The sequence below is a fragment of the Rousettus aegyptiacus genome, unplaced genomic scaffold (assembly GCF_014176215.1).
Source record: "Rousettus aegyptiacus isolate mRouAeg1 unplaced genomic scaffold, mRouAeg1.p scaffold_m13_p_13, whole genome shotgun sequence".
Classification (NCBI taxonomy): Eukaryota; Metazoa; Chordata; class Mammalia; order Chiroptera; family Pteropodidae; genus Rousettus; species Rousettus aegyptiacus.
Window position 1 is genome coordinate 47,831,379 of NW_023416288.1, and position 26,311 is coordinate 47,857,689.

At 51.0% G+C, this 26,311-nt stretch overlaps 1 protein-coding gene across 7 annotated transcripts in view; it reads right to left on the reverse strand.

Annotated features, from left to right (window-relative positions):
- Positions 1-26,311, reverse strand: part of RBM33 (RNA binding motif protein 33) — an 86,191-nt gene that overhangs the window by 39,822 nt on the left and 20,058 nt on the right. For 4 of the 7 annotated variants that reach the window (XM_036230611.1, XM_036230610.1, XM_036230608.1 and 1 more), the window contains exons 6-10: positions 14,975-15,146; positions 9,697-9,905; positions 6,614-6,893; positions 3,575-3,622; positions 2,270-2,328 (exon numbers count right to left, since the gene is read on the reverse strand). In XM_036230611.1, coding sequence (XP_036086504.1) covers positions 2,270-2,328; positions 3,575-3,622; positions 6,614-6,893; positions 9,697-9,905; positions 14,975-15,146 — 768 coding nt within the window. Of the gene's footprint in view, positions 1-2,269; positions 2,329-3,574; positions 3,623-6,613; positions 6,894-9,696; positions 9,906-14,974; positions 15,147-15,773; positions 16,849-26,311 lie in introns of those variants that run through there. The other 3 variants (XM_036230613.1, XM_036230609.1, XM_036230612.1) reach the window with 2 other exon arrangements.

The window sequence follows — 26,311 nt, forward strand, 5'->3', positions numbered from 1 at the left end:
GCAGCGCGGCTCCCGACCTGACGCGTGTTTGCACTCGCACGCGCGCGTTCCCTGCGGTTTACACGGACTGCGCATCCGCCCCCCGCTGCGAAGCGCCAGGCCCGCGGGGCACTCCGCCGTCGCTGCGAGCGCTCCGGCTGTGTCGAGGCACCGCGGCCCCGTCTTCGGTTCTGCAATCTCGCTCAGGGGAAACTGGCTCAAGGACTCAGGCTGGGCTTCACGTACGCACGTCTGGGCCACCTGGTGGCTCAGGCACTAGCTCCCGCAGAGCACTCGCCTGAAGCAAAACTCACAGGAGGTTCACGGAACTATGTGCGCTACAGCAACCGAGTTTCATGCAGTCATAGAAAAGAAATAAAAAGAATTCTACTCAAAAAAGACGTGGCCTAAGTTAAGCATCAGATGGCCTAGAACTAATCCTCCTTCTGAAAATATTCTGATGAGGACTTTTAAAAAACTAATACTGCTACTATATTTTTAAAAAATTGATTCCATGTCTATTTCCTCCAAAGGACACTGACTGATTATAGAATTAGAACCCAAGTTCACTGTAGCGTCAGCTTAAGATTTGGCATTTCAGACCTTAAAAAAGATACACGTTAAATAGCAATAAATAACAGCTAAAAAAATAATTCTCAAATGCCATCACCCACGTGACTAATTTCTGGCCCAACTATTTCCTATTATCCATGCACACTTCTGGGCTCAAAAACAGTAAGACAAAACATGCATCTTGCAGAAATTCTGCCAAATGCAGTTCAACAATATTTACTATCCTCAGACTGCTCTGTAACTTAAAATAAGTTCCGTTTCTCACAACAAATATTCTTTTATTATCTTCTTGCAACATACTCAAGTATGAGGTTTGTTTCTTCCAGTATCAGATACAATTATATCTGCCCAACTAGAAAATACGAGTTAATGAAAATTGTAAATAATTATTCTAATTTTATGTTACTAAACACATTTTACAAAAATACTAATACAAGATTGTTTTTCTTAACCTACGCTGCTTTTTCACAATAAAATCTATGCCTATAAAACAAAAACATGAAAAAAGTCCAAAAATAATTTGACAAAGATGCTCAACACATATGCCTTTTTGCTGAGTACTCAAAACTTTAAGAGTGCTTTATAAGAACTAGCAGGTAAACTACTCCACTAGAAGAAATATATCCAATGATGAAACTTATACAAGCTTATCCTGGGGTGATAAATTAATAAATCTTAGCTATTTAGACAAGTGCTTCGAATAGGAAATTGTACTCAATAAATATCACCTAATTTTTAAAAAGTAGTTTTTAGAACTTGATGAGTAAAGAAAAAGTTAGCTAATGTAAGGGAATGAAACCAGTAAGAATCGGTTTCAGAAACCATATTATAATTTGCAAATAACTATAAATCAACAAGTTTCTAAAAAAACTCAACCTTAAATCCAATACTGACTTGATTTTTGAACAATCATCTAGATCTTTCATTAAAACCTTTTTGCGAAATGCTAAACGTATTTACTGAAGTAGCAAAGCGGGGGTCGAGTAAGTCATTTAGGTATTACTGCTGATCTAAACAAAAACTACATTTGTTTTGCATACGAATAACATTAAAATTTTATTGTCTGGTCTACTGTGTGTCAACATTATTTTTAAAAAGAACCTGCCCTCACTAGTTTAATAAAACCATGAATCAACTACAAATCAAACCAAAAACTCAAATAAATAAAGTTTGATTATTTGGTTACTCAGACAGATACAACTATTTAATGAACATTTTTCTTCTAGGTAAGCCGTCTTAAAAGAATGAATAAAATTATGGAAAGTGTGTGTTAAAATATAAAACCAGAGGCTCATTAAGACTTTTGAGGGTTTTTTTAAATGAGCGCTCATCGTTATACCCTAACGCTTCATACACACACCACGTGTACACAAACGCACACGTGCTCATGCACACGCATGCACACCATAATAAAGCAAGGCCCTTCCTCGCTTAATGCGAGGAAATAATAAAAGCAAAATTCATATTCTTTAAGATGAAAAGCATTCCACTGATGATCCTGATTCAACAATTTTACAGTTAAACAAAATTAATTCCATTCTCAAAAACCCACTGACCTTAAGCTTTTAACAAACATTTCCCACTGCAAAAATTATGGTCAATATTTACAAATCCTTAAACTTGTATTTAGCGGGACCCATTTGTATTTGCTATATTAATATTTCTTAGTAAATGTGTGCTCATCTCTCTGAGAGCAGAAGGTGCAGCTGCTACTCACTGGGTATCTCTGGGGTCCCACGGCGGGTCTCGGCGGGCTCGGGGCAGGCAGCAAGGGCACTGCAGGAAGACACCTCTCGTTACAAACAGTTTAGTCCCCACCCAAACCCCCAGGAAAGGGATACCACACACTGAGTTTAACATAAGCTACATGCGACGTGTACCATGTGTGAACTGTATTACGGTTACACTCAAGCTAAGTCTTATAATTCCATAAGGCAAAAGAAGAGAGCAGAACTTTTTGTCTTTGTCATATGAGCAGAGGCTGAAATTTTAACAGTAAATTCTTACTTAGAATTAAAATATTTTGTGACAACAGAAGACATTATTCCTCTAAAGTACCCATATCCGGTCATCCAGGCTAGCAAATCCTAGCTATGTTTTCCTACTCCAATCAAATACAAATCGAAATCTAAATCCTCTCGCGTCATGAAAGAGCGAGGGCTGGGGGGAGCGGGGAGGCAGAGAGAGGGGACCACACGAGTCCGTGGTACTGTTGCAGAGAACAACCTGAGCCGAGGCTGTGTCTGTCTGTCTGTCTGTTTGTTTTGTTCCATGGATTTACAGAACAAGGAATCAAATCGTTTGAAAACAGACATTTTATACCAAGGAAGAAACCAGATCTCAGTTTCACATCCTCTGGCTAAATCGGATATGTTTAAACTACTTAAAAAACTTATGTGATGCACTGATCTTGATTTTAGAGGGAAAAAAATCACCGGAGAGGTAGGTGACCGCTGCATCTTCCGCTACAACGTATGGCTGGGTGCCTCTCGGGAGCTCTGAGTGTCAGGCATCACGGGCTGAACTGTGGCCCCTCCCAAATTCCTAACCCCGGGAACTCAGACTGTGACTGTATTTGGAGGGAGGGCCTTTCTAAAAAGGTAATTAAGGTAAAATGAGGCCACGTGGGTGGGCCTCACTCCAGTACGAGTGGCTAGTATCTCTAGAAGAGAGTACGACATAGACACGCGCAGAGGAGTGAGCAAGTGAGGACAGAGCGAGAGCAACAACTTGTCAATCAGAAATGTAAGTACATAATAGTAAAAATACAGCGTATTTCTAACTTAAGAAATTCCCAGTAAATGAAAACTACAGGACTGATACAGCGTAAAAGTCAATCAAATTTACTTTAAACGGAGTGCTGAGATAAACTAATGTTTATTTACTACGATTACCTGAGGAATTCCATACACTAAGCCTTGTACTTAGCATCACACTTCTACCCGTCCAACTTAAAGTGACAGTATATATGGGCCTAGGCGACTGCTTAATCAAACGCAACGTGTGACTGAAAGAAACTTACTTTGATGAAATTGTCTGAAAGGCAGGAGTCGATCCCTCTCTTGAGCATCTAATCCAATGAGTCAGAATTTCAAAATGAGAGTGGGTCAATTTGCAAGATTTTATATATAAAATAGGATCCAGCCCCTAATTCTATATAGTTAGAATTAATTCTGAAAGGCACTGGGGTATATCAATTACATACTTAATGCAAAATATTAGATTGGGAAGCATAGAAAGAAAAAAACTAGAGTTTAAAAGATTATTAGAAAAGGAAGAAAAAACTACATGTTAAACAATGTGAAGACAGCATTTTTAAAACAAAGTATCAGATATAAAATGCCTAGATCGTCACGAACACATATCACTTACTTTTATTTAAACTGGGGGTTTAAATATCTATTCCTATTAAATAATTCCAAGGTAAAAATGTTAAGTTTCTTGAACTGGGGGCAGCAAGAGCCAGAGACCCAGGAGGGATCTCTGGGAAGGGATCTGATTATGATTAAGAGATTTCTCACTCAGAAGCCCTCTGACTGTTGGCACTTAAAAAAAAAGAACTGTAAAAAGCAACGAGAGAAAGAAAAAAAGAATACAAGTTGACAGGTGAGCATGTGAGAACAGGTGTGGCCGGGCGGACGAGTCGGCTGGCCCCGGCCGGGGCCCCGGCCGTGCCTGCCTCCCTCTGCGCTGGGACAGAAGGGAGCTGAAACCCGCACTGCCGGCAGACCGCTCCGGCGGCACCGCGGACTCTGCATGTTTGACGTTTACGACTTGCATCTCCTGTTGTCCCCCGTGTTTAACGGGACTGGACTGAGTTTCCTTTCATCACGACAGTTGTGATGGTGAAAATTAAAGTTAAACTTCCATCGAAACTGATTCATTATAACACGATGGAACACCCTTCAGCCTCGAAAGAAAACATGTGCCATCAGGAAAAGACACGCGTCCACTGTTAATTCTGACGAAGCGGTTTCTAACATGCCTTCTCACTGCCTCCAGCTCCAAGAATCACGGGGTCGTCTGTCTCCACGTGCAAGGGGCAGCTAGACGCTCAGCCTCTCTCAAGAAGCACAGCGCTCTCTACTTCAGCCCGTTCGTGACCAGTGAATAAACAACCACTTCAGTGTTCGGGACGTACACCCCGCAAGGACAGCTGTCGCTCTCTCCTGCGTCTGCGTATCCCAAGATCGAAGGTGTGCCAAAGAGAAGGACCGTGTGTGTGGCGGGCACTACGGCATTGGCTTAGTGAGGATAAGCAGCTCCGCTGCCTCTAATGGTTCAGGAGCTGCCGCCGGGAAGCCGACCCGCGCTGAGCGCGCCCGCCTCCCACCCCGGAGGCCGGCCTGGGCCAGGCGCGCTGCCCTCGCGCCTGGAGGGCACTGCGGGGTCTCCTTGGCGCTCTCCCCTTCTCTGCGCCCTCGTACCGCTGTCTGTCAGGCTACAGGAAGCCGTGAGCCTTACCGACGGCCAGTTTTCCTCCGATTTTACCAGGAAATACACAATAACAGATGCTGACGTGAGTAAAATTCCCCCAACAGACTAGATTCCTGCGGCCGCGTGTCCGGGAACCCGCGGAGCACAGGGCGCCTCGCACGCGCCGTCCTCCCGCCGCACGCGGCGACTGAAGGAGATGCAGGCGGCGTGCTGGCGGCCGCCATGCAGCCTGCCCGGGGGGGCTCGGGGCCCCTGGGGAGAGCGAGGCCACTGACACTAATACAGGGGCGGGACGAGGACAGGGGTGAGTCAGGGGACCGGGACCCGCAGGCACTAAGGCCACCCTGACCCTCCCGAGTGTGTGAAACGAGAGCGACTCGAGACCGCTGACCCCCCGCCCTGCACCCGTGGCCAGCATGCCACTGTCACGGCCCCCTGCTGCGAGGCCACGGCCCCATTTCACAGAGCCTCCAGGCCCCTGGCCTGCCCTACGCCCCAAGTCCTATTTCGGGCTGCTCCCCAAGGTGCGAACTTCTCAACCGCACCCTTTGGAATTCCAAGTTCACCGTCACCAGAAGCCACGACGACCTCAGCCTGTGCCCTTCTCGCTCTAATGGAAACCTAGCTATCCCAACACACGAGGCGGTTTTTGTCCCCAGCCCTCCTCCTGCTGGCTCTGAAGGTAGGTGGGGCCCTTCTCGGCCCTGGGTGCTGTCTGCACCTCCTGTCACCTGAAGACACCACCCGCCACCTGTTGCTGTCCGCCTCTTGCTCCACGGCTGCTCACGTGCCTCAGAGTTCAGCTCCCAGCCCACCGTCGCCACCTGCGCGGGGCCCTGTCTCGCGTCCTGGCAGAGACGATGCTTCCGGCACCCTAGCTCGCAGGTCCCCGACTGAGCTGCTGTCGTCCGAGCCGGGCGCCTGGCTTCCACCCTCGTCGCCCTACGGCCACTCTCACCTCGGCAGCAAGAATGACCCGTTTCAAACACGGCCGGTGGCGTGTGCCCTGGGCCACCCTGAGCCAGCACTCCACGCGGAGGGGAGCCGGAGCCCCGCCCGGCCCGGGCGCCCACGTCCTTTCCGCTCATCACTGCACCGCGTCACGCTGTCTCCTCTGGCGACCTGAACTCGCAGGCGTGGTCTCACCTGAATTAAGGCCCTCTGCTCCTTCTGCCCTCTCTGCCTGGAACATTCTCCCCTGAAGAGGTCACGCCACCAGCTCTCTGGCCCCCTACGGCCTGTATGCTGGCAGTGGAGCCGATTCCGCCCCGGCCCGCCCTGTCACTGGCCTGCACGCCGTCACCTGCCACGCAGCCACCAACGCGCTCGCCGCTCACTGACCGCCTGCCCGCGGAAGCTCCGTCTGCTTCGGTCGCCCCGCAGCTCGCTGCCTCAGACAGCGGCCTGAGGGGACCCGCTCCGTGAACACCCCAGCGGGGCGTCTGGAGAGGCCGCGGCGCCCCTGCTCCCCTCGAAATCCGGCACCTTCTACTCAGTCAGGAAAAAAGAGCCACGTGCGGGGCCAGCCCGCGTCCCCGAGGGCGGGCGGCCTCTCGGAAGCCGAGTCGTCCTGACAGACCCGAACGGGGGCCTGCGGCTTTACGACCGCAAAGGAGACACGTACCTTGAACGGGCGCCACCACGGCCCCCTTGAAGTGGGGGTTTATGTGTATGTTCTTGGGCTGCTGTGGGGTCACGGGCGGAGGGGTCATCATCACCCTCGGGGCCTCGATCTGGGGCGGCACGTGCAGCCCCTGCGGAGGGGACGGGTGGTGCGGGGGCTGCAGGGGCAGCAGCGGCTGCAGCGGCTGCTGCTGGAACAGGCTCCGGATCGGCTGCTGCGGCGGCGGCGGCGGCGGCGGCGGCTGAGGCTGCGGAGGAGGAATCAGTCTCGGCGAGTGCGTCTAAAAGCACAAAACGACAAGTTCGCAGACGTCAATGCTGAGGAGCCACGTCGGAGGCTGCTGACCCGGCAGAGACGCGCGCTGGCCCCGCGGGAGCAGCTGCGGGGCCAGCGGGGAGCGGAGCAGCGCCGCCGGCTCCAGAGGGACACCCCCCCCCCCACGCCTCGGGGGACGCCCCCAGACGGCACCCGCCCCCGGCCCGCCCCGCCCAGCCCGCCCCGGACGGGAAGGCAGCAGGGGAGGGAGGGCGGCGCGCGGAGGGTGCCGCTGGTGGCGCAGGGGCGGGCGGCGGGCGGCCCGACACGCGGCCGCGCACACCAGGGACGCCAGCGGGGCCCCCGCCGGAGAAAGGACGGGGAGGGCGTGGCGTGCGGCGCGTGCCCCGCAGCGCCGAGGCCCGGGGCCGCTGTTGGACAGTCCCAGGGAGCCTGCGACGGGGTCCTGGCTGTCTTCCTCCTCCTACACGACCATCGTGGAGAGCTGAAGAGCCGGAGCCAGCCTGGAGGGGACCTGACGGCCCCAGCCTGCTTGTGGCCACGAGTCGGACCGGCCACACTCAGCAGAGGCGGCAGAAAACCCCGCCCAGCCCCGAGCGCAGCGAGCTGCTCGCCCACGCACGCCGCCGAACTGCGGCAGCTCCCGCACCCCTCAGGGTCTGCCGTCCTGCCACACGCGATGTGCACAGCGAGGAGGCGCGTGACGACGGGCGCGAGGCCGCCCCGGGGCTGGCACGGGAGCGGAGGCCGGGGGCCGCCACGGGCCGCCTGTCCCTCCTCGGGGGGCCGCCTGTCCTTCCGGGCCTGGTGCCGACCCGCGCTGCACGCGCTCCCCGAACCCAGGCGTGCGTGCCCTCCTCTAACTCAGCCCCGTGTCTCGTGCGCTGCAACCGACACAGGGACAGCGGGGTGCCCCGAACGGAACCGAGCACACGCGCGACACAGGGTCGCGTACCCGAGGTGTCAGGAGTTTTAAGCACACCGTGTGTCGCGGACGGCGCAGCCGGGGGCCTGCGAGCTGTCCGCGTGGAAAGCGAAGAGGGAGCAAGGGAACAAGAGATCAGAGCTCACAGAGGTCAGGGCTGGAGACTCGGCGCAGGGTGATGGCAGGTGGCGGCAAGGACAACGTGGCTGAGCTACGATGAGAGGAGGACAGAGGACGGAACCTGAGAGCGGTCAGCCGACGGAGGAGAGGCGGCGGCAGCCCGAGGAGATGCGCGAGTACACCCCCAACCTCAGGCCCACATCGGAGGCTCAAGAAAGGGGCGCTCACCGGTGACGCCCAAGGCCCAGAGCGGTGGGACCAGAAAGGGCAAGGGGAGGGGTGACCCCGAGAGCACACGCGGGACAGGGCGAAGGACGAGGAGACGTGGGCAGAGAGCGTTCCTTCCAGAGCGCTGGGCCTGAGCTGCGGAGGGACCTGGGTCACGGGTGTTTGTGACCTGAGGCGGACACAGGTAGGAGCGGGGTGACGGTCACAGCAGACGGTTTCGGCCTCGCCGGTAAACTGCCACTCTAAAGCAGCACTGACTCGCCAGACGAGCGCAGCGCCCGCAGCCCCGAGAGGCCAGGATGGGTCGGGCTGGGTCAGCCCCAGTCCCGGCCCTGATCTCGGACCCAGGCTCGGTCCGCGCACAGGGAGCTCTGGGGCCGCGTCAGCCAGACGGACCCAGGGAGCCGCCTCACCGTGGCGGGCTCGGGTGACTCACTGGGAAGTCCCACAGCACCCCCAGCCGCTCGGCTCACCCCTGAAGGAGGCTGGGAGCAGTCCCCTCACTGTGGGTGAGGACACGGGAGCCTGGCTACGGTACCGGACCGTGGAAACACGATCCCACAAAAACAGGTCTCCTGTGCACCTGCTCCCCCCAGCACGCCAAAATGGCCACACTGGCCGCTTGACACATGCCGCGTGCGGGCTGGGGCCGGGACGCGGGACGGGGCAGACGAGGAGGGCAGGCCGGCCTTCGCGAGGTCAGAGGCACCTCAGCCCAGACGAGCACAGCCATGAGGACCACTGGTCCCTCCAGGCTGTGATGGGCCACCTACCTCTGGGCCCTTCCTTTCCGTCACAATGGGATTCTCCTGTTAAAACAGTAAGTCGTTTTTTCTACTTTTGCCATTTCAAAAATGAATGCCTCCTAAACCTCACATTTCTACACAGAAACAAAGTGGTTTTCCCTTAAATCTGGATAAAAATGTAGGAGGAACATAGACTCAGAGGACACAAATCACTGTAATTCCTGCCTTACTTCTGAGATGTCTCATCTTTCAAATACAGGGAAATTAAAAGTAGGCCAAAATTACAAGAATATGCTTTGTCCCTAAACTATGAAAACTCGCTATGGCTAAGATAAGACAACCACATTTCCATGAATAGAATATTATAGTTACTCTAAGAGGAATTGCTGTACTTAAGGAAGAACCTACGGCAAACAGGACAGAGAAAAAAGCATTTTTATAAAATAAACGGTGACTGCCGAGATCCTGGAGGTAGCGAACTCAGTCCTGAGGGTGGCGCCCTGGGGGGGGTTAACAGCAAGGCTCCTCTGGGTCCCTCGGAGGAAGCAGGGCTCGCGGCTCCCTTCCTCACGAGCAGCTGTGTCCAGGAGTCCCCACTCCCCAGATGGCGGAGGAGAGGATTTACCAGACCGCAGATAACACCGGTTATAGGCTATAAAGAAACGCAAGCCACTAATCCTGTCAGCAAACTGTACCGTTAGGCTGAGCGATGACCGCAAAGCGCAGCACCCGCGAAAGCGCATTTCCGCGTGCCCGGAGCTGGATCACAAAGACACTGCAAACCTTACCACGACGGGAGGCTGCGTGGGAAGCAGGGCAGGCCTGTGGTCCTTCATCCGGCCCCTGTCACTGTTCTCTCTCCTCTGGTCCCCCAGTCCGCGGCACAGTAAGGAGCCTCCTCGCCGGCCGCCCCGCCGCGAGCCGTAGCGGCCCTGCTTGTGCTGCCGTTCCCGTTCTTCGAACTCGAGCAACGCCGCTTTGGCCTCCGCTGAAAGCTCTACGTGAAAAGATGCACACGTGTTAGGGAGGGAGAGGCGGGACAGACTCACAGGGCGCAGGGGCCGGGGCGCGCCACGGACACTCCGCGAACCCCGGGCGCACGGCGGGGCTAGCAGGAGCGCGCGGGGCGCAAACGCGGCGCCTGCCGCCCTCGCCAGGCGGCTCAGGGACGGCCTGCCTCTCCCCTGGGAATAACATCCCAGCGCCTCCCGCACAAACCAAAGTGTTTCCATTTGGGGCCACGGGATGTTCTGAGGCGAGCGAAACTCAAGAGGCTCGCACTGCATTTGACAGCCGCCCGCCGCCCGCCGGGCACCCGCCACCGCTTCTTCCACCTCCGGCAGACGACGAGACGACGTCACTCGAGACCTGGCTCCGCCCGCCCTACACCGGTACAGGGTACAGTTTTCTCACTGAAACCGGTAGATGACTAATGCGCAGTGACACAGGGACAAAAGGAATATAAAACAAATTCCTGACTCTTCTGATTCTGAAGCAAAACTACTGATGAAATCATCCTGTAGTCAAAGTTAATTTCATGAAGAATGGAAAACTCATTTAATGCTATCATCATTTCAAAGTCTCAGATTTAGTAGAAAAACGCCACTTGACCGTGTGAAGACAGGCATGCAGCGATCGGGAAGGCTGAACATCACCAGAGCAGAGTCACGTGAGAAAAAGCCCTCGATGAAGGGTCTGCGGGGCACCCAGAGGTGCTCGCCTGTCCGACCCGTGCTTTAGGGGTACAAAACACACACAGACTCTGGCCCTACGGAACGTTGGTTGGCATATACTCTAAATTCCTAAAAAAAAAAAAGCTGACTTAATGAAATACGGTTCCTTTATTTGAGAACATTGCCTACTGTGCTATGTCATCTTACACAGATAAACGAACGTCTTCTAGAGATTTCACTGCATCCTGAGCAGCTCGCCCGCGCCTTTTCCACAGTGAAGGCTGCATTTTAGATACTGCCGGTCTGTCTCCTACCTGGGATGCCATCATCATCACCAAACTCTTCCTACATCTCTAAGCCACATGTCATTTTCCTGAAATTGTTTCTATGGCATTCTCCTCCCCTTCACATGAAGCTAGACCCCATTTGAAAGAAATTTAATCTTTTAACAAGCACAGACTTTATTCTAATCTCAACGACATGATTGGTTCACACACACATTTTAAGTGGTGAATCAGCAATTATTTTTCTAGTGGTTCTAAGTGTCAAGATTAATTTCACCAACCCCAGTAATAAAATGGTTTCAAATGACATCTTTAATCAGCAAGTAAAAATGCCTTCTTCCAATTGAGACAAGCTGTCACAAAGGGTCACCAAAATATGACAGGATGGAAATTACATGTGTAACTTCAACTGAAATGTTAATTTCCTTTTAAGTGTTTTCTGAACTATGTCCAGATCTTTAAAGTAGAGAGATATAGCTCAATGCAATAAAGTTTTATACTGCACTGAACCTGTCTAAACTGCGCTCAAGAAAAACATACATACAAATAATTTTACAATAGCTGGACTAGTATGTGATGAATATTTATAGAATATAGTTTATTTGGCAAAATAAAAACAACAAATGATAGTCTGAGTTTTTTACAAGATAAGTCAAGAAATTTGTAAATCCTTGCAGGTGCAAGGTCCAGTGTGTAGACTCAGGACAGTATTCTACCGCTGGCACTAGCAACCTCGAACTGTTTATGACCTGATGAAAATGTTTTTCCCACAGACCCGATGCCTTAAACAAAATTAACTTAGGACATTAGTTAACGAGGACAATAGGTATCACAACAATATTCTATAGGCTAGAACAAGCAAACAATCTAACGTAATACATACACCAATGAAACAATACTGTAAAATCCAGCTACCTACGCACAGATAATGGAAAAAGGCCTAACTGAAATAAACGGCCTTCCATGTGTTGCTTGTGCTGCTTGTTTCACAGAGAATCTGGGGTCTACCTCCTAAGGCCAAAGAACTGGCAGCTCTGAACTTTTGAGCTGACACGTTAGGGAAACTGGTCAATGACACCCACTTTTTAGAAATGGCATTTGACATTTCCACTGAAATTTCCAGTGAAAAAATTCCAATGAAAATAAATCATTCCCTTACATACATATGCTCTGGACACCCTTCTCAATCGGATTCTGAGAGAGAGAATCCCTTCTACCCTGCAGCATCCTTACGTGCAAAGGACAAGCTTCTTTCCTAGGTATGGAGTTTTGGACCATCCTTGGGAAAATTGAAAAATGGACACATTTTCTGTAAGATTTAATTTCCAGAATCCTGGCTGAGGAAAAAAGCTCACTACTAAAGATATTAACCTAGATGAAAGCCCAAAATTCTACTTCTAATTCAACCTGAATTCAGAACACAGACCTTTGTGCTGGGCTCCGTAACTGCCAAGACCGTCGCACATGTATGAATTAGTGCTCTCTGTATCTAAGGGTCACATTACATATGTGAACGTGAGAAAGACTAAAAGTGACCAAAGCACCCGTCTAGATTTTGAAGAGAGCTCACGACCCCACCCGCAGACCGAAGGCTCAGAAGTGAGGGATACCAGAGCATGACTTCATTCTTTTTAAAGAGTGGAGTGTTCTCAACATTAATCGATGATTTCACAAACTGTTTTTATTCGAATTCACAATGTTGAAAGACATCCATCAAAAATATTTATCATGTGTACTCTGGTAGCAAGATACATTAAATCCATTACAAGGAGTAGGTAAACAGCTTTACATAGTCAAATAAATGCAAATACTTCTAGATGGAACCTGAAATTAATATTTCTATCATCAGGAACACACAAGTAGAGTGATAAGTAAAAAATCATGCAACTTTCTAGTTTACCAATTAATGCAACAATCTCTCTTTCTCAATAACTAATTTTCTTATACATACAAATCCTTTTTACACTGGGAATAACCCCAACTTTTCAGTTACTAGAAAACGCATTTAGCTCCAAACACTAAGCTTTCTTCAGCGAGGGCTTGTAAACGCGGAGCCGAGAAAGATGCTTTGAAGCCCCATTTTTACTTGCCCTATTATCTAGCCAAACAATCACTTCTGCACAAATGCACTTAAAGCTTTTTTTTAATGTTTAAAGAGCGGTATCTGGTCAAACTGTTTATGCTTAAGCTACTCTGCCTCTCAGGACCTCAGACCCTCTCCCCCATATTTAAAGGGGCCACCTTGCCTGCCACTAGCCCCTTCCGGTCTCCTGTCTCAGGATGACATGAGTGCGAAGATGCCAGATGTCTTGAAAAGACACAAGTTTCTTTAAAACGCCAGTACGCGTGACCCTGAGAAGGAAATGAAGCGAAGGGTCTCCAAAGAAGGAGATGCAGGCGTGAAACACAGATCGTGCACACAGGCGAGCCGACGCCCCCCGCCGCCCGTGCTCAGGCCGAGGTGAAGCGTACCGAGATGACCTCGGCTGGTGGCCAGGGGCGAGCCAAGGCATGAAGGGTCAGGGGAGGGTGGCCCATGCAATCCGCCATGGCTGACGGGGAGCTGGCTGCAGAAGGGAAAGGCTCCCCCATTCTTAATGGCAACTACCACGTGACTTCACACCCTCGAACGTGTGGCTACCACAGTAGTTCTGATGTGACGTCAGGCTCCTCGACTAACGTAGCAAAGCCACGCCCTGCTAACGAAGCCGCAGAGACCGATGAAGCCCAATGGCACCTTCCCGCTGAGCCGCTGCCCGCTGCCCTCCGGCGTACGGCCGGGGGCGCCACCCTCCCCTTGTCCGTCACCCTGGCCCGCGACTGCGAAGCTCGTTCGGCAACGTTACTGATTCCTCCCGCTGAAGGACACCGTGTTCTTTCCCATCCTCCTGTTTTCAGACCTTTGCCACACCGCCTTCCACCCAAGGCCAACTGCGGATCCTCCCCTAGAAGCACACGCTGTCCCGCTGCGGACCAACTGGCAACTCTGCACTGGCCCGAGCGACGCTGAAGAGGAGGAACTGTCTTCAGAAAAATGTCGGGACATCTTGGGCCAAGAGGCTGAGAGGGAAGAAGTGGAGAACTAAGGTTCTGGAACGGTCTCTCCACAAAGCTCACTCGGTAAAGGAACGCAGGACTAGCTCGCTACCGCCGGCCTGTGCACATCTGGGGCCTGGTGTCCTCGCGCAGAATTCCTGTCTGCCACTCACGGATACGAGCTCGTTTCCGACCGAAAATGGCTGACAAATAATGGGTTTGAGAATAAAGCCAGTAACTAAGCGTTAGTTTCTTGACCATCCTTCTGACTAAGACCAGCGAGCAGGTCCAATCCTCCACCCTCTCCGCTGCAACGTGACACAAGACTCCAGCGACAGGAGTTATGAGAAATGCACCTTTCTTGGGCTCTGCCCTAAGCTTCTGAAATCAGAAAAGCTGAACGTGGTCCAGGAGTCTGCGTGTCACCACGCCTTCTGGGGGACTCTTGCTCACTCACTGAGAACTGCCACGGACGCCGGGGAGCAGCGCGGGGGCGGCACCGAACGGCCACCTTTCCCGCTGGCCGCCGCGGCCCACTGCGTCACTTCAGCAGCAGGACTTGCCCAGAATGCTGTTCGGCTGGTCGTGTCTATAATCAAGACACGCTGTCTCGCCGGACACCGAGGGACAGCATACAGAAAAAGAAAACCCGAAGATGGTTACGATGACGCTAAAAGGTACGGAAAATCGTCTGGTCCCGAGTGAGTCCTGGCGACCTTGTGGGTCTCGGGAAGGGTCACGTGGACCTGTACCATCCCCACGCCGCCCCCCAGAGCCAGCCGGGAACCACACGGTTCACACGGGAGTAGGTCTAGGCCACAGACTCCAAAAGGAAAACTATTTAAAAAATTAACAATCAAATATTTTATTCAAACATTTTAAATCCAGAAGACAGTCACTTTTATAGATGACTTTTTTACAGAACCTTAACTCAGCTCTAACCTCACACAGACCATCTACCCTCTGACGGCATAATAATCTACTATTTTTTACCTATTTGATTAATCTAACAGTAGTATGGAGGAAGTTGAAATAAAAATGAAGAAGGATGGGAGACAGGCAAAAAAAGTTACCCAAAGTTTCTGGAATGTTCCTTCTCTCTCTAGTTACATCTGAGAGCCTAATAATTGTTCCTTCTTTCCTTTCCGTTTTGAAACGTAATCGTCCAGATTCTTCATCGTCATCGTCTTCTTCATCTGATTCTTCTTTTATTTCCTTTTGCAGTTCCAAAGTTTCCATACTCCCCTACATGGCAGACATACAAAACAGAAAGGGAATAAGAGTGAGTTCATGTTTTCTTGAATACTGAAGAATAAAATACATGTTTTTTATACTTGAGGTGAAAATACTGTGAAACGTCCTATGATAAGGCCATATGAAACACTAAACGGAGACTATTTTCCAGGAGAAAATAATTCCAACATTAGAAATTTACTTAATGTTAGAAAAGTTCAAACCTCTGCACGTGGCCAACACACACAGTCCCACACGCCGCTGCCACGTGCGCTTGCGAGAGAGAAACACGAATCCCAAACGCCGGGGGCTCGGGGCGCGACGCGGGGTCCGGCCGGGGCCCGAGAGCGCGTTGTGAGCGCGTGACCCGCCTCGGCGCTCAGCGGGTCGGCAGCGCACCCCCTCCCGCCACGCGGCCGGCTCTGCGGTGCTTCCTGGCCCGGCGACGAGGGCCTGCGCTGCCCCGCGGGGCCCCGCGGCTGCTGGGGGCTGCTCTTCTGCATCGCGCCGCTCCGTCGCGCGTGCCCCTCCCGACCGCGTGCGCTGTCCGGAGCCGGCTCGGCACGCACCTCTGGCTCAGGCCGGCGCAGCAGCAAAGCTATTTATCAGTCACTTCCTCACGCGAGAACCGGCGCTCACCTCACGTGTTGCCACGTCAGGAATCTGTCAAAAATTTTGCCCAACGCGGTCCCCGACTGCAAGCGACTTCCTCCTCGGCGATTCTTAGCGCCCGTATCGCTCGCGTGCCTTTTGTCACTCTTCGCTTTCCACCGCACGTGAGGCCTCAGTGACCCATACTGTTAGCTACCTGCTTACCAAGTGCCAGGTTCATTTAAATACTTTCTACAAACTAAAAACAAAATCTGTCCCTTTATTCTCATGATTCACAATGTTAATGTCTTTTATTCAGAATAGAAACAGAAATGAACTTGATTAGAAAATGTGCGAGAATGTATTAAAATAAACCACTGTACAGTCATTTTGTGTTCTTTACTCAAAATTTCCTGTGTAAGATCAACCGCAAACGCGCATCCTTGTTGCCATAATCTTATCTCACGGGGAGGCCCGTCTTCAGCTCTCCGCGGCCTGCAGTCCCCGAACTGGCCCGGAGGCATCACGTGGCCTCAGTGCCTCACCGCAGGCCACCTGACGACGCTCCCGAAGCCGAAGCCAGACCCGCCCCTGCGGCCACTGCCTGCTGCTCAAAAAAAAAGGCATCTCCTTTGGGCCATGTGGTTTATAGAACTAACCAACCTATCTGACAAAACAACTTTCTCTGCAGTTTTTAACAAATATTACCTAGCATTCCATTCAAAAGTGAAATTCCTTTCACAGGCAGCATTGGGTAACAATATAAAAATCAAATTATCCTAAGATTATATTGCATAAGTTTAAATATGTGAATCTTTAGTTTCATCCTAGACATTGCTAAAAATATTCAAAGGTTTGATTTTTAGTCACTTTGACCTTGAAAACACGAAAGATGTTAACTGGCATTCCTAACAGAGGGTGGATGTGAAACCCGTCACGGAAGTTCTCTAAAGTAGCAAAGTCCACCAAAGCCTTATCATGCACATGAAGAATCAGAGAGTCTAAGGGGAGCGACACCCAGACTCATGTATTTTTTATATTCTCCAGCTAATTCTAAAATGAATGGGATTTCAGTGTTTTGAAAAATTCAATATTTCATCCCAAATTCAAGGGGAAAAAATGGGCAGTTCTCTGAAAAACGGAGGAAAAAAGAAAAAAAAAAAACTACAGAGAATGCAGCTTTTAAAAAAACTTGCCAAAAATTTTTAATGCTTATAAAATAATTGACATAGGAATTATTCTGTCACAAAATACAAATCAAAGTATCTAATTCTACCAACAGTGAAAATTTACAAATTAACAAGATTGAGAAACCAAATCGCGCACAAATTAGAAGAGAAGAAAATCACAGACCAGTATCTTTCATAAATACATAAGAAAAGTATATGGGATCTGGCAAAATATAAAAAGGAAAATACATCGCAACCAAGGGAGGTTTAGCCAGAAGCACAAGGTTGATTGAACACTAAAAAAAAAAAAAAAAAAAAAAAAATCAGTCAATTTACCAAATTTTACTTGGTGAAGAATTCCAGGTAGGCATTACTGTGAATTAAGTACCACATGTAGGTACCCCGCCTCCAGGTGAGCTGGGAGGGCCCCCTGCTTGGCAGGCCGAGGGGACCTGGTGACCTGCTCCCAAAGAACAGCGCAGGGCAGAGGGACCGATAAGGGCTGCAACGGGACAGGAGGGACCTCGCCTCCGCGGGACACTTTCCAGAAACCCATAACCCCCATCCGACTGTGAGATAAAGTTCAGACGAGTCCAGGCTGTAAGATACTCTACAGGGTACCCGGCAAGCACTGTCCAGACTGTTAAGGTCACGGAACCCAAGGGAAGGCCGACACTGTGACAGGCCGGAGCCATGCCGACCACGTGGCCCACAGGACTGGGTCCCAGGACACAAAGGGGACACTAATTAATAAAGCCTGGGGCGCAGCTAATAATTTTTTCAAAGCCTACTTAATTCACATTAATAAAACACAGGATAAACGCCACAAGACTTGATCGATACAGAAAAGGCAGACAAAATTCAAACATCCATTTCTGATTTTTTATAAAATCTCAGGAAACCATATATAGGAAGGAACTTCTTCAATCTGATATAAAAACCTCCACCTACTTCACAAAACAGCGGACATTTCCCCCCTACCGTCAAGAACAAGAACGAGGCATTCCCGTTCCACTCGGTCCTGGAGGTCAACAAGGCCAAAGAAAGAAAGGAAAAGACAGGATGCAAATGAAGAATAAAACACCGCTCAACAGGCAATGTGATCATTAAGAAGTCAGTTTTTTCCCCAATTTGATCTAAAGTTACAAAGAACTTTGTCAAAATCCACTGAGATCTTTAGTAGATACTGACAAGTCAATTACAAAATTCATATGGAAATTCGAAGGACCTACACCAGCTCAAATAATTTTTACAGGGAGAACAACGCTGGTGGATTTATACCACTCAACGTCATCACGCCAGAGAAATCAGGACAGTGCAGTACTAGAACGGAATGAAAAAGAGATTCCAGAAAAAAATTCAAATTTAAATGATCAACTGATTTTTGAAAAGCACTACAGCAATTCTACAGAAAAGGAAAGTCATTACAGCAAATCACGATGTGACAACTAGATAAACATACAGAAAAAAGTGAATCTCATAACACACACACATATCTATTAGCTGAGAGAGATCTAAACTAAACAGAGCTAATACCATAAAGGCTTTAGAAGAAACGTGGGATATTATCTTTGCAACCTGGAGTAGGCAATGATTTCTTGGGCCACAAAATTACTTGGCCTTCATCAAAATGAAATTTTTCTGCCCATGAAAAAAAATCTTAAAAAAAATTAAAACACAGGCTCAGAGAAAATATTCATTATATGTGTGTGTGTGTGTGTGTGTTCACACACCAATGAACTTATATCCAGCATATATAGGCATCTATTTACCTAAACTATACAGGCAGGATGTATGGATTAACATATACTAACACTGAAAATACATCGACAATACATACGCATGCACAGACAACATGGACTTTCTGCGTTGCCTACACAGATCACATACAGCATATACACACAAAAAATAAAGACAACCCACTTTTCTAAAAGAGACTAAAAATGGACACAAGATACATGAAAGACCAATAATCACGAGGAATGGTACCAGCATCCTCAGCTATCAGAGAAACGCAGCCGGGGCCACGATAACGCGCCCAGCAGGAGGACGCAACGGAAAAGACTATCGGTGTCGCGTGACGGAGAGCGCTGGAGACGCCACGCGCCGCGCTCTGCAGGCCCGCGTGGCGGGGGCTCAGGGGGCTGAACGGGCTGTGGCCCTCACAACTCCACCCCCCGTTAATATCAAGGGCAAAGAACAGATACGGCCACAAAAAGACGTGTAAAATAGTTGTCACAGCTACTTCGTTCATCATAACAAAAAAAACGGAGAATGAACGAATAGATGTATCTGTAAAAAGGACTGAACTGCTGTCGCCAAGTACTCGGATGGGTCTCAAAAGCAGGGGGTCGAGCAAAGGAAGCAAGACACGGCCACCCTGCCACTGCACTGCTCACCACGGCCACAGTCCCGTGACGTTCTCCAATGGGAAAGACTACGGCGGCAGAAAGAAGGGCGGTGTTTGCCTCGGAGGAGTCAGGGCCCGACAGCAGCGGCAGGGACCTTTCTGGGGAACCGGACCTGTTCGCCACCGACAGCGACGCGGACGTGCCCTGCAGCAGAACACTGATCTGGACACTGCGGATCCGGGCCCGTCGCTGAGCGTAAATGTCACCGCAACTTATAAGTGAATATTTAAGTAGCACAAAGATTTTTAAAACTTCTCTCATCTCTTCCTCCATATGTGCCAAACTATCTAAAATAGCAACCTTTTAAATAATTTTTGGAGACAATAGCATGACTGGCACTGATGTGGCCACATAATTAGAAAGGCGGGACAGTCTTTATAATTAGATCTTTCTAATTTGTTTTGAGTATAGTGATTTCTTTGTATTAACCAAGCAAGAACATTCATTAAATAAAAGGAGACGCCTAAAATAGGCTTTTCAAATTGAAATTACTTTTCGGGTCCATGATTCGGATACTAACATGCACTTAAACACAGGCCCTGGGACGAACAGCTGCCCGAGGAGCTGCCCGGGGCCGCGCGCGAGGCCGGGGAGCGGGTGCTGCTGGTTCGCCGCCCTACAGGCGTTTAAGAAAATGGGACAAAACTAGGGAGACACCGAAACACAGATCTACGTGGCAAATTAAAACTGTCACTCCTCCCTGAGGACCAGGTAGTTTGTTTAGACTTCTTAAAAGAGGGAACGACAGCCCTCCGAAAGCAAAGCCTGCCGCGAGGTCCGAAATAGCACACACCGCCTACTTCCCGGCACCGGGAACGGCACCGTCGCACAGGTCCTCGGCACCGGTCCTTCTGCCTGCCCGTCCGAGGTCCCACTCGGAGTGGAATCACGCCGGCCCGCCGCCCACCTCCCAGGGGACTCTTAAGTGTCTGCGAGCGAAGAGCGTTACAAAGAATCTGCGGTCAACACAAAAACAAGCAACGTAAACAAGGTAAAGGAACCATGTGTAAGTAACTTTTTAAAAACATTTTTAAATAGTAAATTTAAAATTAAGGGACATACAGCTTAGAAGAAAAAAAGAATACACCTCCTAACAGGTGGAGTAAGAAAAAACTACGTAACCTACTTCAGAGTTTCCTTTCTGCTCTATACAGACTGATACTGAACACTACCGTCAGGGAGTTCCATGGGAGAGTCAACGGCAACCAGAACTAGGACTTGAAAAAAATGCAATCTAGTTCTGTGCCTCCAAATTAAGGGGACAAAATTTTAACCAGCCTATATTTCCCTGTTGATAAAAGTTATTTTGCTCGTAGCAAAAATATTTTCAAATACTTGGCGTATAGCATTAAACAGTCCCACCGTCCAGAAGCGAGCGCCTGCGTCCGTCCGGGCCATCTGGGTCACGCACGCGCGCCTCGATAAGCAGAGTCACAGGGGGCCTAAGGGGAGGGAGCCCATTACCTTGCTCTCTTCACTCGACACACCATGAACCTCCTTCCACGTGCACCGGAGAGGGACCCACAGGCCCCTGTAAGGTTATGCGGCCCCCTAGAAGAACTGATGTCGGTCCCATTTACCTCCGAGGCTGCAGTCACCTGGTGCGCATCTTTGAACACAGCCTGGATGAACTCTTTCGGGTAACTTCGTCACGGTGGACTAAACGAAGGACTTTAAGGCTTCTGACACTGTTAAAGATAATTAAGGGCCTGCGACTTCACCCTCCTTGCAAGCCAGTAAGGTGGCCAGCCACTGTTTCCTGGGGCTGTGAGAAGACACGAGACCCCAGGTCAGAGACTAGGACCGTGCGTTATTTTTAACGGCAGCACTGTCATTTGGGGGCTCAGGAAGCTGGCCCACTGGGCCATGTGAAGAGGGGGTCTGGGTGACTCTGCACAGAGGGGGCTGTGTGACACAGGGACCCGGACTTCAGGGAACACGAGTCTGTTGTGACGAGCAGAAAGCGCGCCTGCCCCTGCTCCAGGGGACGGTACGACGTCTCTCAAGGCTGTCTGCGCGGCGAACGTCCTTGAAAAGACAGCCGGGAACAAAGGGCCTCGGCCCCCTGCTCACAAAACACGCGACATGACAGACCCGTGCGAAACGGCCTCCCGGCGGTCAGCGGCTTCTCACAACGGACCGACAGTCGCTCTGACTTCTGCCAACATTAAAATAGGTTAAAATTCTCAATTGTTTTATTAAATATATTTTATATATTTACTGGTCATTTGCTTACCTTATTTTTGGATTACTTTCTCACATTATCGACCCTTTCTATAGAAGTGCTTATCTATATATATTAAACATACTACATACCCTCACATTAACCGCACACACTAAATACATTAATTCTTAGGCTCATACGTAAGTATCTCCCCACATCCGTCATCTGTGTGACCTCGTTTGTCGTAGGGTTTTTACAGATGGCCAGATGACTCTTTCCTTCGCGGTTTGAAAGGCCTAAGAGGGCGAGTGGCGTGGCCGCTGGGCGTCCACGGGCACGCACCCGCTGTCACAGCTGTAACGGGGACGCCCCAGTCTCGGGGGAATGGTTTTACTAGTTAATCAAACACTGCTGTCACCCGTTTCCCCCGCGGTGAGGTACAGCCATGTGACTAAGGTGCAACTTGTGAGATGGTCACGAAGCACTGGAGAACTCTGGGACGTGTCTCAAAGGGTGGGTGTGGCCCGTGTGTCCTCCTGCAAGCCGTGATTGGACAGGGACCTCGGAGAGGGCAGCAGCCCGGGGACTGTACCGTGCCAGTCCTGAAGAAGCCTGGGCGCCTGTGACCTGGAGCGCCAGTACCGGACCTGCAATGCCCTCTGCGATCTTTCAGTGGGAAACAAAGCCGGCGAGTTTGGGGTGTGCAGGTAAGCCTAAGCTAACACCGCATTAGCACGGTGTTTTCTTCTCACACACCTACGGCCTGGTGCGTGTGCCTGTGCACACCTGTACGTTCGGGTTTTTTTCACTGTAATCTTCGTGCGATCTGAGATCCGCACAGGCGCAGGAGCAAGCGCGAGGGGCAGCTCTTCCCTCCCTAAGTGTGCTGCGCCATTCCGCCGTACTGACTCGCGGGTCCTGAGCTCCCCGACTGAGGCTGCGTCTGCTCATTAATGTCCCTCCGGAGAGCTCGCCCCCCTCAATCTCTCCCCTCAGGAGCCACTGAAAACGGAAGGCAGGATAAACACTTTTTTATAATAAGCCACTTCAGCTTTTATATTTTAACGAATACAGTTCAGGAACTGAAGTCTGAACTACCCAGATCAATAAGCTATATATACCCTGTCACTTCCAGTAAGGAGAATATTACCTAAAATACTGAAAGAATTCTAAGAAAAAAAGTCAATGAACTTTTCCAACTTCAAAATACCACCACCTCATGAACAGGACATGAAACTACAGAGAGGGAGTGCAACCTCCCCTGCGAGCACCTGAAGCGTGCACCTGCGTCTCCCGTGGGAGGGCCTGTTCCTCCTGTGTCCACGTCACGGGAATGTGGCCACGCGACACCTTGCCTCCGGCAGGCTGCAAGGCCCCGCTCGGCTCGGGAACCTCGCTCCTCTGGCCCAGCGCCTAAGCCCGCGCCCTAATACCTAATGTGCCTTGCAATCATTTTTGAATAATGGTCAAAATTAAGCAATTTTAAATAACAGCAGTCTTCCTTTCGAAGTACTAACGTATACATCACATTTCAAAAGATTTTTAATCACATCCCCGTCAAACATCTAACATATCCGAACCCTTAACGGGGAAACAGCGTCTGGAAACCAGGGCCCCTGAAGAGCTCGGGTTTCTTACTGCGCTCCCGAGCGCGGAGGGGAGGTGCTGTCAACTCGTCACCACTGCTCAAAGATGCTTGTTTTAAACCAGGAAGGAAAAAGGTGACCGGACGCCTCGCGGGTTTGGGGGGCAGCCTGGGCGCCGGGACGGCACCAAGCGCACCCCCGGCCACGCGGTCCCCCAGGAACTCTTCGCCCTGACAGCCATCACAGAGGGAACAGGTTTTGCCGTCAGCTCCTGGAGGTCGGCAGGCGCTGTCCGTCTTCCCGACTCCTGCCTCACCGCGCCGGCGCGGAGAGCCACACGGCGTGCCCCGCGGCGTGCCCGCACAGGGCGCCCAGCGCTGACGAGGGCGGAGTGCAGGGCGGCTCTGCCCCGACCCCCGGGCGCCCCGACAGACGGCGCTCGCTAAGATCAGCGCCAAGGGAACGTGGCCCCACGAGGCAGGCGCGCACGCGTTCGCACAGCGCAGGCCGCCGCGCTGGGGCGGGGGCGAGCCCGATCCGAGGCGCTCTGGTGGCCAAGGACAACACGAGTGTGGCGAGCCCATGCAACGCCGGAAGCCTACCGAAAACCAGTCAGCCCCTCCCGAGCAAGAGGGCTGGCGCCAGGCTGCATGAAATGGACGGCGCAAGCGGGCTGGAGACGGCCACTGGACAGCGGCGAAGGGCTCGCGCCGGGACTGCCGCCGCGGGACGAGAGCGGGTCCTGCCCCGCGGCGCCGGGCGTCCTGCCTCCCTGGCGCGCGAGCGAACGAGCAGGAGACGGCGACAGGGCAGGCGCAGAGAGTGAGCGCGCTAAGGGAGCCGGGCCACCTTCGGCGGAGGACACGGCGGTCTCTGCGACCCCAAGGACACGCGGCCGTGGTAAAGGACGAGCCCCCTTAGTTCCCGCGACCGTCTCTCGGCTCGCCTGCAGACCCTGAATTCTACCTTCCAGAAGAAGCCGCCCGCATCTTATCCAAACACCAACTGGCACGACCCGGGAGTCGCTGAGCGCAGAGCCAGTGAGGCCAGATGATGCCGGTCAGAACGTCCGGCTCACGCGCGACGAACCCGGTCCACACCGCCGGGGTGTCCCCAGGAGCCAGCGGGCCGCTCCCTGCTATCGACGCTCGGCCCGAAGCTGCCGCCACCGAGCAGGGTGTCATGAACTCTCGCTCTGTGTCCACTTGGATGGCCCTAAATAAACTGCATAAAAGTATAAATCGCCAAGTAATTTTCTAATATTTTGTTAAATAATAATATACATTCCTTCCTAAGATGAGAGTACAAGTTTTTAAATGAAATCCCAATTCACTCTTAAGAACAGGACCAGCAAAATTCCCCAAACTTAAAAGTCTTCTTACTTTTGAGCATAACAGGAAAGAACACACCAGAGCCGTTCTGCAAGCTTTTCACGGTGGACCTCGGCTCCACGCGTTAAGTGTTCCTTCCAGCTGCAAAATTCTCCGGTTTTGATTCTACCCCAGCTACACGAAGAGGCCTCCGTGTGACCGCAGGGTGCTCGTGGCCCGCACCGCAGAGCGCGAGTCCGGCTTTAGCGCACGGGGTTACCACGCGAGCGGGGATGCGCGGCCGGGTAAACACACCATTTAAGGAACTGAAATTCCGCCGGGCGCGGGGTGCTAGCCACTCGCTCGCCTGACGACGGAGAACTCCCGCGCGCACCGGGGTCAGCCTCGCTGCGGGGCGGGGCGCTTCGCGGCGCGAGTCCACCCGAGTCCACCCGTCTTCCCCTCCGCAGACGCGGCCGTGCCCGGCTCGGCCACTGAGGCAGCTGCGAAGAAACCAAGCATCGCGGAGAAGCAGGGAGGGAGGCGAGAACGACCGCGGCCCGCTGGGCTGGGCGCTCGGCGCAGGCGCTGACCCTCAAGTGTCACCTGCTCTGAAATTACGAGGGCGCTTTCAGAATTTCTAAGTAATTTTTTTCAATTCAGAAAAAAATTTCATTTTAATGTGGAAAAGTACTGTGAGTGTACTAAACTGCAACATTCTTGAATCTTAGAGCCCAGGAGGCTGGATAACTCAGTTGGATTTCATACGACCAGGCGCCTAAAGGTAAGTGAGGTCTGACAATGGGACACAAGGGGGAAATTCCTCACTCACTAGAAACTCTCTGCGCCACACATGCTGCAGGACCGCCGCGGCCCAGAGACCTCCCAGGCGGCCGTGCGCACTCACGTGGAAAGCACTTCCCGACGGTGACGTGTTCCACTAAGTTCTAAGGTCGCGGAGGCGGGGCCATGCATCATGTCTCGTGCTTTAGCAATATCTGTGTCCCCAGTGCTTGGACATCAGTAAAGATCTGCTGAACTGTCGAACTTCCAAGGGAGAGGACCCAGACACGAACGGTCAATCCTCTGATCTTACTGATGAGTAGCAGAACTAATAAAACGCCACAACTGGGGAATAAGAGGGCGCGATTTTAAAATACCCTGGCTCGATGTTTAAGAAGCGTTCTACATTACAGCACCCCACTTGAAGATGGCATTCAAACCAGCAAATCAGAGAGCACCTGTCCGCGCTGGCGAAGGACTGCGAGGACAGCCATCGCAAGCACCCACGACGTCTTTTATGTGATTCTACCCCCCAAAACTACAAACATCTTTCATCACTCTATCTACTCAACAGAAAGAATTCAAAAAGAATCCAATTTTAGAAATAACTGTTGAGTAACTAAACACAATCATGACTAGAAATAAATATCCTAAGGTTCCACATAAACTATCCCCTTTAAAATTTATACACACGTATCTGTCATTGGCCAAAGCCCTGCAATTCTTGACCTCTTTTCTCGAATGCGAGCTTCCCCTGAATGAGGACACGGAGCAACAGGCAGAGCGACTCCTTTGCCCGCCTCTACCCCTTCCAGGCAGCCCATCTGCACCGCGCCTCAGCCGATGACCTGAGAACCCTAGAGTCTATGCCACTAAGGAGATCACGTCCTTCCCACGTAAGGTTCATTAAGTGCTTGTTTTAAAAACAAATCTTTTTTAATGATGAATCATTATGAACAGATGAGCAATCTTCCACTAGGCACCTCTTCCTTTCTCCATGGTTCGACTTACAAAAAAATAAAACGCTACTACCAAAATCATCTTTCTGAAATAAAAATCAGCACAATCTTCGCTTCCCGATCACAGATAACATTCTGTGTGACATTTCCTAAACTAACCTCCCATCTCTTTATTCCTGCTTAGACAGTTCTCCTTACAAAGGG